The 13,089-nt window shown below is 34.4% G+C and overlaps 1 protein-coding gene across 2 annotated transcripts in view; it reads left to right on the forward strand.

The window, feature by feature from the left end:
• LOC127862890 (UDP-sugar transporter sqv-7-like) overlaps positions 1–13,089 on the forward strand; it is a 123,740-nt gene that overhangs the window by 193 nt on the left and 110,458 nt on the right. For both annotated transcript variants that reach the window (XM_052402156.1, XM_052402155.1), the window contains exon 2: positions 7,714–7,747. In XM_052402156.1, the coding sequence (XP_052258116.1) occupies positions 7,714–7,747 (34 nt within the window). The remainder of the gene's footprint in view (positions 1–7,713; positions 7,748–13,089) is intronic.

Below are 13,089 nucleotides of genomic sequence, written 5' to 3' on the forward strand. Positions count from 1 at the left end.
CATAATATTTTTAGAAATTGTGAAGAGCTTTTCGAGTCTCGACTCGAAGAAGACCACTGACTCTAGTCTAGTCATCTAAACCGCCGGTTACCCATGTGTTCAGTTGCTTAAATTGTGATTGTCTGTGTGTGCGAAGATGGCTGATCCTGGAATATTTTTGTAAAAATGGGGCATTGCAGGGCTCGCGCTGTCGTTCGCCACTTAAGCCATTTGCGAAAATATTGAGAATTTTGCTCAAGGAAAATCCGATTTGCGAAAATGCTAAAATCTCGTAAAATTTCATTGAAAACCGCCCCCATGTTAACCCGAAACTGGTTTTCTATATTTTTCTCTTTGTTTCGATGAAAGTATTCGCAATTTGAACAGTGAACGAAAACCGGTCTGCACCTGTATCGAGACATCGCTTGACCTTATTGTTATTGAAGTGAACATGGTAGCTGGCCAATCAAAACTGAGTTCGCTTACACATGAAATGACGTTTTTGAATGAAACGTAAAAATGGGTGGAGCTTTGAATACACAGTTAATATTGTCGTCTGCAAACAAAATAGCGGCCGGTCGCAAATGTCATATTATAAGATTAAAAATGAAAATAAGCGTGACCATAAATTAATTATTTCCAAGCTGACTATCGATCTAAATTAAAGAGTGATAATTAAATAATTAGTTCTATGTCGTTGATGTTACAACTTTCTGCCGATGAATAGGTTATTATTAATTAATTTGATCGTTTTACTCACACACTATGCTAACTAACAGCGGCGTATTATAATCAAAGGAAAACGTGAACAACACGCGCGGTTTAATTGCAATTAAAGTTTAATTAAAGTTACGAATTTGTAACACATAGGAACAGTAATTCATATCGTCTACAAAATTTGGAACATCTCATGAAAATCTCAATTGAAGGAAAAGACTGCAAAGATGTTGACTTTAAAGTGATCTACACACTGTAGCCTTGTAAAAAACAGCGCAGAATAATAATGATATAATAATGATACATGTCATGACTTTGTTCTCTGTGTATAGCAGGATTTGTTTGCAATGTATTTTGTGAATGAAATGTATGCTTGTATTTTACATGCCATTCATCATGTTGTTAAAAATGTGCTGTAAAAATATCTCTATAACTATGAAATTGTGATGTGATGTATATTATGAGATGTGACATGTGCTTGTATATATTGTTATTTTAAACAAACAAAAACTGGTTGGCAATAGGCCCAAAACGCACCACAGATAATCTAGGATCCAAAAAATTTTCGGGAGGGGGGGGGCATGCCCCCGGACCCCCCTAGATCTGGGTGGCTCAAAGATATTTTGGGCCAGCGCTAGCCCTGCATTGGATGAGCAGGAGTTGTATAGGAGTGTCTTTCGGGTCTATTTGCAATAATTCAACTATCAGCTTTATAAGCCAATGGGTTGCTGATAGTTGCAATGCGCTCTCTCTTGGCCATGGGTGCAAACTGTTATCAACAATGCAAGGGTTAAGGAACACTGAAACTACAAGAACTTATACAAGTTTACCTATCTAAACCACAAACTCATCCAAATGGTACCATTAAAGCAAGAAATAATTGATTTTATTGACTTTGGTTTTGTTTTGTACGCTTTATCCACCATATTGGAAAATTGACCGAATATTGGTTAGGTCGCAGTACACCAATATTTTGCATGTCGGGTTATGTGCTCCAGCCTATAAAGTCGATAACGATGTGGTATTCGATACAGAATACACTGTTTCAAATTTACACATAAACATATCAGCGAGAAAAGTATGTTGAAACATCGTCGTGATTTTACAGGTTGCATGCAAAGGATGACATCCGTAGGTTGCCATTCAGGTAAATTTAACATGTTTATGAAGTTTATTCATTATTTTCCTCAATTTGTCTCTAACGAAGTCTGTTTAGTGAAGCGCACGGATTCGCTGCGCTGAACTGCACCCATGTTTATGAAGGGATGCATATGGACTGCCAGAGCCGCCATAGCAAAAATTATCAAAGGCTCTGGGAGTCCGTTTATATGGACTACTTTCGGGCCCAACAATGTTATGACAGCATCAACTTTATCAAGATCATAAAGATGGTGTGCCTATGTTAGCGTTTCCGATCGCCAAAATCGCCAAAGGCGATTGAATATTTCAGCTGGCGATTAAAGTTTAAAATGTGAATGAAAATGGCGATTGCAAAAAAACCCTCATATTTCTCTATAAGTATATAATATTCCCTACTTTTAAAGAGAACTCAGTACCGATTTCCACATGTAATCGCCATAAAAGCTCCAGGTGGTAATAGAAAGTCCACTGATAAGAGATAACCGGATGCCCTTATCGTATATTCAAGCCACATAACACAGTCATGTATGCTGACAGATGCATCACGGGAAATTTTCGGGTAACTTTCCAGTCGCCAAACTGTGATATTTAACGTCCAATCGGTTACTAGAATGTTTATGGAGACAGTTATATAGCGATTATTATTTTTAATTGACGTTGGTCACAGAGTAAGCGTTTATCGCAGATTTATTAACAATGAATCACAGTTGTAGCATTAATACATGATATAAAACTGGTAAATAAAGCAGTACATTAAAGGCTGTTTCGGGCATCATCATCACACCTATTTACCGTACTGTAAAGAATCATTAATTATGAGAAGTTAATTGCAATTGGTGAGCAGTGTAAATTTACTTACGGCGAGTAAGTTGTGAAAAACAAAACTCGTTAATAATTTGATGCGGTAACAAATTAAATCCAGTGCATGTATATTTTATCATGTCTATTTGTAGAACTGATTTACACCGTTTTTCTACAGCCACGTGATAATAACTATTCACTATGCCATGTAGAACCTGTGTTATAAGAAAGAGCGCAAAATTATTGCTGTCGTCTGCAATGCCAAGTTCTACGCATGCAAAGCATGCTTTTTTAAAAACAGACGATGTGTGACTAAATATAGCCTAGCCGCTCAGTACATGCAGTATTTAAGACTTACAAATTTACCAGTACGTTTGAATAAATTATATATTGCAACTATGGACAAATATGTCAATTCAAGAATACATTGCAGTAAATGTATTTTTCAAGAATCAAGAAGCACCAGACTACAACAAAAATTATTGGGAGAAGGGGGGGGCGAATAGGAGTTACGCAAGACCCACCCATTCAAAGACCAGGACATATCTGAAAGTTCTAACATTGTATACCGTTTATGCCAGTGCATAAAAATTAATATAAATGAAAAATAAAAAAAAACATGAAATTGTTTGATTTCACGTAACAAATAATTTATTTAAATGTGACTTCATTGATAATTTAATACAGTCATTATTGATACCTATATATTCATGATAATGATTATGTCGTTCATTGAGCAAATAAGGTTATAATGTGGGTCATCATCATAGTGCTGAAATTTGGCTACTAATTTTTTTTCCTTAGCGCCAACCTAGTGTGCTGTACAATTGATAGCGCGCATTCTTAAAGTCTCAAATGTAAAAGCTTATAGGAGGTTTTTGTGTGACGTCACTAGAGGGGTTTTCCGTTACTAAAAATAGATTGGCCTTCAACTTCTCGATCGCTGCCTATTATATTGTATTAGAGTAAAGGTCGTCGGAAGACTTAATACTTACATTTTCACAAAACAAAACTATAAATACCTGTATTCTTTTTTAAGTAAGTTTTTAATAAATGATATTTCAAAAATTATAAAACATATAATAATTTGAATTATTATAAGAGGTGTGGATGCGATAGTGTTATTTTTCATCAGAGATTGAAATTTAGTGTAAGGGGTGTATTGAATCAGTCATAAAACAAAGCCCTTAAATAGCTCAATAAATTTCAATCTTGAAATGTTGTTTTAATTTTCTTTTACATTGAATGAATTTTCGTTTTGTTTACATTGAATGAAAATATTAATAATTTAAGCATTCCTATTGAAAAAAACACCTGCATATTTTGCAAATTGAACTGTCTTTGCATGTACTTGTATATTGAAAACTCTTCTCTAGTGATAATAAGCGATACAAATCTAGCATTTTATGATACCATAAATCTACACATTTAATTTATTTTACGCAAGTATTTTATATCCGTATATAATGACCAAACGCGATTGCTTGTTTTCATGATGATGTTTCGAACACTGCTGCAGTAACGCACGATCTTTACACATTATAGCAGAGTTTACATTTGCAGGTACCCGTTAAATACGTTATTTGTGTAGCAGTAAATTTGTAAAATATTTTAAATGTATAGTTATTAAACACTTTATTGTTATCTTTAAACTGGCTAATATATATACTTAATAGTTCCTAGCTGTTAATCCATTTCGGACAAATGTCTATTTTTTAAATATGTTCAAATATTTTATTAAAGCAACTGTTAAGTTTTTGACTTAATATGCTAAGAGATGACATGGAGGTTTCATAACTTGTGTTTAATGACCAGACACATGCGGTTTATGCAGAGACCCCATATTGAGTCATACAAGTATAGGTCCCTGGGTTTATTACAAACTGTTTTCTTAGTAATTGTCTGGACAGTATCCGATCATATCGAGATAATTGGTTTGTGATAAACAAAGGGGCAATTAAACACTGGGTTAAAAATGCTGAAACAAAGAGTGTCAAAACTGGTGTGAACAATTAAATAAAAGCATTTACATTTATCAAGAGGATTTAGTTAATCTGTAACAAGGTAAGTTTTTACAGACAAATAGGTTCAAATCAGTTTCTATATGTTGATTACATAAATTCAATCAATTTGTTGTTTGTTTTCGTCCTTATTTGTGTTCGTTCATTGGATTCAATTTAATCTGAAAGAATTTCAAGTTCTGAGTATATTTTTTTTCTTCAAAAGAGTCGCGAATATTATTGTAACCTTATAACGATGCGGTTCATCACATGCAAACAATAGCAGAATGGCCGCAGTTTTGACGGCCAAAATTTGAGCATGCGCAAAAGTGACGTCATTATCGGAATCCCCAGAACCTATTATACCGTTTATAAATAATAACATCACTATTCTGGCTGCGAACTTGCAAAACATGCATTACGTAATTGTAAATAATCGAATTATAATAATACAATAATATTCTAAAATATCTACTCTTTGTGTTTGTGTACTTCTATATCGAAACTTAAATTTCCATAAGCTGTAGTCCACATACAATGTTTTTCCTCACCACTTTGGGCATTGTATCAGTATCTGTCAAATGGGGAAAATTAGTGGAGTTTGCATCCAAATTGGAAAATAAATTAATTATTCTGAAAACTTTATAAAACATGTACAAATAATAAATGCATTGCATATTAACATCACAGTGGTGAGTGATTTTCTGTAATTTCAGCTAGCTGTTTCTATTAACATTTAAAAATTAATTTATTAAACTAAACACTCTTATTAACTTAAGCCTTGAGAGAGTATTAAACTGTCGAAATCAGGACTCTTATCTTCAGATTCTGGTTGCCTGTCTAAATCAGGGGTCCGTCTTATCAAAGATCGTACGACAATGTTAACTTACGATTGAATTTTGTAATTTTAAAATGTAAGTGATAATGATTTCTATGTTTCAAATATAAAGGATATTTGACAGCTACTTTGAAAATGAATGGAAATGTTCAACAAAAGTAATTATAAATGTGACGGTTACGTATTTATGGCGCTTCGAAAATTGCATCGTAAGGTGAGAATGTCATACGATCTTTGATAAGACGGGCCCCAGGACTCTTATCTTCAGATTCTGGTTGCCTGTCTAAATCAGGACTCTTATCTTCAGATTCGGGTTGCCTGTCTAAATCAGGACTCTTATCTCCAGATTCTGGTTGCCTGTCTAAATCAGGACTCTTATCTTCAGATTCTGGTTGCCTGTCTAAATCAGGACTCTTATCTTCAGATTCTGGTTGCCTGTCTAAATCGGGACTTATCTTCAGATTCTGGTTGCCTGTCTAAATCAGGACTCTTATCTTCAGATTCTGGTTGCCTGTCTAAATCAGGACTTTTATCTTCAGATTCTGGTTGATAGCACAGGGCCCTCAATCCATTTTAGGGGAAGCGGGGCGCTACCCTCATGAGGGGGAATTTTCACGGCGTTTCCCTTTTTGGGGGATTTTTTTACTTACTCTCTCATTATTACATTTGTACATGTTTGCACTATATTCATTTCTTTTTTCATAATTAGGTATGTTTGACAAGATTAAATAGAATTGAGATATAATAATCATGAGACATCTTTTTTTTTTAATATTGAGCAATTTTTCCCCAAAAGGGGGGGACGTGGCCAAAATTGGGCCGCAGATTTGATAGATTGAGGGCCCTCAGGGCTTCTGCTGTCGTTTGCCAATGGCGCAAATTTAGCAAATTTGGCGAATAAAGTGCCGTCCCAGAACTCTTTAAACTGTAGACTGTGCTATAATACATCACAGCGTTATTGACCTAAAAATTTGATACGCTGTCTGCATTAACAATGGTTAGAACTGGGCATCTAGACAAAGGAAAATGACTGGTGTGAAAACAAGAGTAGACAATGGTGTAACTGTACATCCTATTGGCTTAAATAAACAATTAAATCTGATTAAAGACTGCTGCCAATTTCAAACAATTTGAGTAAAAGCAGTTAGCAAATTATTAACTTATTTATTTATTCATTTACAGTTCACTTGTGTGTCATTAATTCCATCATAATTTATTAAAATGCTTTAAGTAATAATGCATTTAGTTGCAAAATTTCAAAGTGGGTTACACCCGGTATCTGGGCATAATTTTATCGTGGAGGAGAACATTGTAGGAACGAATTATTATACCCCCACAAACGAAGTTAAGGGGGGTATATAGGAGTGAGCTTGTCTGTCGGTAGGTCCGTATTAAGTGTCCACTCTCTTATTCAAGTAGTTTTCATCCGATCTTAACCAAACTTGGTCAGAAGTTGTATCTAGATGATGTCTTGGTCAAATTTGAATATGGGTCATGCCGGATCAAAACCTAGGTCACAGGGTCACTTAGTGCGTTTTAAACATTGAGCATGGTGTCAGCTGTTATTTGTGAAGACAACATGCAAAATATTCTTTGTCAATGCGGCATGTGGGGGTATTCGTCACGTCTGTGACAAAGCTCTGCCTTTTTTTCAGCAGTGAAGCAATACAGGGCCATCATGGCCCTCTTGTTCAAAAAGTTAGAATTAAAAAAACTAGCTAAACAATTTTTGCCCTTTGCAAATTTTATAAGTTTTTCTTTTATTGGTTTATATTGACATTCTTGCCACAGTATTGTAGTATAATTACTATTGGTCTATCAAGTGAAGGGATGCCCCAGACGTTATTTGTCTCAATCTTGTTCAGTAACTTGATACTGACTACAGTGTGTTTGCACAGTGATGATGCAATTATCAGCTCATTCACATGCATTTAAAACTGTGCCTTTGAATAATAGTACACAATCCAAAATAAAATCTAAACTGCGAAAACACCTATTCCTAGTAACATTTACCTTTTAAACACAACTATCAAACATTCATTTACATAAACATTACAGTTTGGTTGTGACTTGTATGATCTATGTTCTTCCCTTTAATTAAAATTTAAAACCATTATGAAAGTTAATTAGAGTCTTGGGATATTTATGTCACTCTATGTGTAAATAATTTTGAAGTTTATGGAGGAAATCAATTCACATGTATTTTGCTTTTCATGAGACTTCCAATTTCTTTTTCAGATTCCCATCATTCCAGTTCCTGGGTTTAGCTCAGGTAAGTTGATTACCATTGCAATCTTATACACCTGCATTTTAGAAAATAAATACACCTCAATCCTCATATAGACTGCTTTTTATCCCCCCACTCCTATCTGCTCTATTTACATAGATGTGTAAGTATACTTTAATATTGGTTTAAGCTGCATGTCAAGCGACAACATCATTAAAAATATGTATACAACGAAGCAGTTAGATATTGTGAAAAGGGTTGTAAAAATTGGGTATATAATGTTACAAAGATTTTAAATGATTATGGTTTTCCAGATGTACTGTATTCGAAAATGCGTATGCTTTTGATATGAAATCATTTTTGTTTGTATTTAAGTGTAGAATTGTAGACTCTTTTAAACTTAAATGGTACAATGCTGTCAACGAAAGCTATATGATGGATATGTATAGGCAGTTTAAAGCAGCTCTAGTATATGAACCACATCTAAATATTCTACCTAAATCATTAAGAGCATGTGTTAGTAGATTACGTTTATCTGTACACCCTTTGAGAATTCAAACGGGTAGATACACTAGAAATGTTGAGGAAAGATCTGTACATGTAAGATACTGCATGTTCTGTGATTTTATTGACATTGAGGATAAATATCATTTAATTTGTGTATGCCCTACATATAATGATTTAAGAGAAAAAAAAAGAAACAACAAATATTATATCAAACCATCTGTTTATAAATACTTGAATTTGTTAAAAATGGTGGATAAAATGGAACTTATTAATCTGTTACTGTTTTTACAATCAAGACTGATAAATGATATGTCACATGTATCATAATATATTCATCTCCTGTATGCATATGATGTATGTTATATATTTCCAACTGCATTTGTAACACTCTTATTTAAAAACCCACAATTTTTCTTTTTTGTGTGGGTATTTTAGCTCACCTGAGCACAACGTGCTCATCGTGAGCTTTTGTGATCGCCTTTTGTCCGTTTTCCATTGTGCAGCGTCAACATTTGCCTTGTAAACTCTCTAGAGGCCACATTTATTGTCCAATCTTCATGAAATTTGGTCAGAAGATTGGTCTCAATGATATCTTGGATGAGATCAAAAATGGTAACATTTGCTTGAAAAACATGGCTGCCAAGGGGCGGGGCATTTTTCCTTTTATGGCTATATATGGCTTTAGTAAAATCTTGTTAACACTCTAGAGGCCACATTTATAGTCCAATGTTCATGAAACTTGGTCAGAAGATTCATCCCAATAACATCTAGGACGAGTTCAAAAATGATGCTGGTTGGTTGAAAAACATGGCCACCACTTCCACTGGGGCGGGGCATTTTTCCTTATATGGCTATAGTAAAACCTTGTTAACACTCTAGAGGTCACATTTATATTCCGATCATCATGAAACTTGGTCAGAAGATTTGTCCCAATGATATCTGGATGAGTTTGCTTTAAAAACATGGCCACCAGGGGCGGGGCATTTGTCCTTATAGCTATACAAATGTATATGGCTATAGTAAAACCTTGTTAACACTCTAAAGGCTACATTTACTGTCCAATCTTCATGAAATTTGGTCAGAAGATTGGTCTCAAAGATATCTTGGATGAATTTGAAAACAATTATGTTTGCTTGAAAAACATGGCTTCCAAGGGGTGGGTCATTTTTCCTTATATGGCTATAGTAAAATCGTGTTAACACTCTAGAGGCCACATTTACTGTCCTATCTTCATGAAACTTGGTCAGAAGATTCATCCCGATAATATCTTGGACGAGTTCAAAAATGATGCCGGTTGGTTGAAAAACATGACTGCCAGGGGGCGGGGCATTTTGACTTATATGGCTATAGTAAAAGCTTGTTAACACTCAGGAGGCCACATTTATTTTTCGATCTTCATGAAACTTGGTCAGAAGATTTGTCCCAATAATATATTATTATCTCAGGTGAGCAAGCTGCGACTTTGGGCCTTTCAGGCCCTCTTGTTTTTTATCTAATTTTAAGCTCTTCTGGCCATAGGCCAGAAGAGCTTATGGGATGGCATGGTTTCTGTCTGTCTGTGTGTGTGTGTTAGACTTTCTCTTGTTCATCCGATTCTTTTCAAACTTGTTCAGTGTGTTGATATTAATGAGGACTCGAACCCTATTGAAAATGGGTTACATCAGAATAAAAAGTCCAGAATTATCTCCCCTTGAATTTGAGATAATTGTGAAATTAGGCATGTTTACGAAAACAAGTCCACAGTTTTCATCCAATCATTTCCCAACTTGCACATTATCTTTATCTGAATGATGATTCAAACCCTATTGAAAATGAGCAATATCGGAGTTATAAGTCCAGAATTATCTCCCCTTGAATTTGAGAAAAAAATGAAAAACTTAAACATTTTGCCATAACTTTTGCTATATTGAAGATAGCAACTTCATATTTGGCATGCATGATTGTGTATCTTATGGAGCTGCACATTTTGAGTGTTGAGAGGTCAAGGTCATCCTTCAAGGTCAATGGTCAAAAAAAAAATCAAAGCGGCACAGAAGGGGACATAGTGTTTCCGACAAACACATTTCTTGTTTGTTTACATATTAAGTTTTATCCTTTTGAAACTTCAACGGATGTTTTATATCATCAAGGGCCAGAACCCCATTGAGAGTGAAGAAAATTTGTCCAACTTATTGTTGAATAGGAGCCATTTGAAGTTTAAATTTTACGTTTCTTCTTGTTTATGCGATGAATTTCCCATTTTGGGTCTGTTTGTTTAAAACCTACTCAGATTGTTCATGCTATCAAGCGCTTGAGCCCTATTGTTTCCAGCCAGTAGAGCGATTCAGGCCCACATGGGTCTCTTGTTTGTATAAAATCATGCGACAATATATATATATTGAGAGAGAGAGAGAGAGATACAAAGTACATCGTCTATATAATATATATATATTATATAGACGATGTACTTTGTATAAGTCTCAAATAAAAAATCTGTCTGTCTGTCTTAAAGGTGGAGGGATAGAGAATTTGCCTTGTCTGTCAGTCCTTATAACAGTCTGTCATAAAAAATTTAGGGCTATATCTCAGAAACTTAATTGGATATCAACATGAAACTTAAAAGTTGTATAAATAACAATGAGGAAAAGTGCCATGCACATAACCATAACCCTACACTTCCTTTAATAAGAGTTAATTCCCTTTGTTGTTGTTTTATTTGATGTAATTTTTCAGGGCTATATCTCAGATACCATGCAAGACTTCAACATGAAACTTAATGGGTGTATTGATATTAATTAACAAAGAGAAGTGCCATGATTTAGAACCATAACCCTTCACTTTCTAAAGTAAGGGTTATTTTCCTTTGTTGCTTTTGTATGGTGGAACTTTTCAGGGCTATATTTCAGATACAATACAACATTTCAACATCAAACTTCATGGGTGTGTAGAAATATATGGAAAGAAGTGCAATGCACAAGAACCATAACCATACCTTTCTAAATTAAGAGTTATATCCCTTTGTTGTTTTGTGATCGCCTTTTGTCCATTGTCTGTCGTCCGTCGTGCGGCGTTAACATTTTGCCTTGTGAACACTCTAGAGGCCATATTTTTTGTCTGTTCTTCATGAAACTTGGTCAGAACATTTGTCCCATTGATACCTCGACTGAGTTCGAAACTGGGTCAAAAACTAGGTCACGAAGTAAAAAAAAAGAAAATCCTTGTGAACACTGTAAAAGTCACATTTGATGCCCAATCTTTATGTAACTTTGTCAAAATGTTTGTCTAAAATGATATGTTGGTTGAGTTCAAACGTGGTTCCGGTCCTTGGAAAAACATGGCCACCATGTGTGGTAGTATTCCTTATATGGCTATTTTAAAACCATGTTAACACATTAGTTGTTATGAGGATGTTGGTGCACATAAAACAATTAACAGAACTGTATTATACCTGTGCATGCATTGTTGCAGTACAATAGTGTTGATTGATGCCTTCTTGAATAGCCATGGGATGACTGTGTAACAGGCTTACAGTTCCTTAAAAATTGGTCCCGATTAACTGGGCTCTCAGATTAAAGACCCTTGTCTTGATGTAAGATGGACACCATGCACTGATAAGATAGACAGCTTATACAGTTTGTAGCCATTCAGTAGTTTGTGTGTAATTATCAAAGATTTGTGATTTCATTTACAACGACTTTGATATATGATAACAATTTAATATATTGTATTTAAATATGCAAAATCTATTTCATAAACACTCGATTTATTGAAAAAATACAGTTGTTATCAGTATCTAAAGCTGTTCTTGCAAAAACAAGTTGTTACTTGTCATCCCCTATAACATACAAAGATGCTGAGATGCTTATCTCATTATCTCAAAGCTGGACAACAATTTGTGGAAAAATTTACTTCCATTTTCTTTTGCTGATGCTCATTATTAAATTACTGTCCTCATGTTACTTTTATCCAAAATATAGCTTTGTCGCAACGGGTAACAAATGTCTATTTAAAAAAAAACATAAACACACACACACAAAACTACTTATAATGCATATACATGTATGTATATGTCTGCAGAAACAACACACCCTTTCTTTTCACAAAACAACGTTAACAACCCTTTTTAAACATACATACTACTCAGGTGAGGGACGGCCACCATGGCCCTCTTGTTGTAAAATACAGCAAAACTTATTGGTGTGATTGATGATGGCACACACATCTGGACCAAACTGGACTAAGTTGTGAGACAACCCATTAATCTCACATGTCTTGTGTTACGGCTTATGCACAATTAACAGCTGATCTATGAGTTCGTGATTTAATTGGTCATTAGCAGAATGCAAACAACGGGATCAAAGTTTGCAAAGAAATTTTAAGTGCCAAATAACTGTGTTCAGAATATCAAAGACATAAGCCACATCGATTTTGAAATTTTGGCACTGAAACTTATTTGGGAAAACCCTGATGAAAATAGTATAAATATATGTATCATAGGAAAATTTATGTTAGTCTTTGTTTAGTCCATGGATGTGTCAAAATGAACGTGCTGTAGAGTGTCTATAAAAATAAATAGGGTATATGCCATTATTTTTTAAAGGGATGCAAAAACATGTCCTCAAATTTGATCATTTTAAGATAACTGTTATGCTGTATGAAAACAATCTAAAAATCTAAATTATTGTTTTATTTATGCCATTATAGTACACATTTGTTGGGCTGTGACGAAAATATCATCAAAAATAAATGGAAAGGCAAATTAAACAAATAGAAGGTAACATAATAAAATTGTACCTTTTATTTAAGTGAAAGAATATAAGATATTCATGAGCTTTTTTAAGTTTTTTGAAATTGCTAAAAATTGGTAGGATTTGTTAACCCAGTTGTAAAAAAGGACTTGC

Source organism: Dreissena polymorpha, chromosome 16, assembly GCF_020536995.1.
Source record: "Dreissena polymorpha isolate Duluth1 chromosome 16, UMN_Dpol_1.0, whole genome shotgun sequence".
NCBI classification, from domain to species: domain Eukaryota; kingdom Metazoa; phylum Mollusca; class Bivalvia; order Myida; family Dreissenidae; genus Dreissena; species Dreissena polymorpha.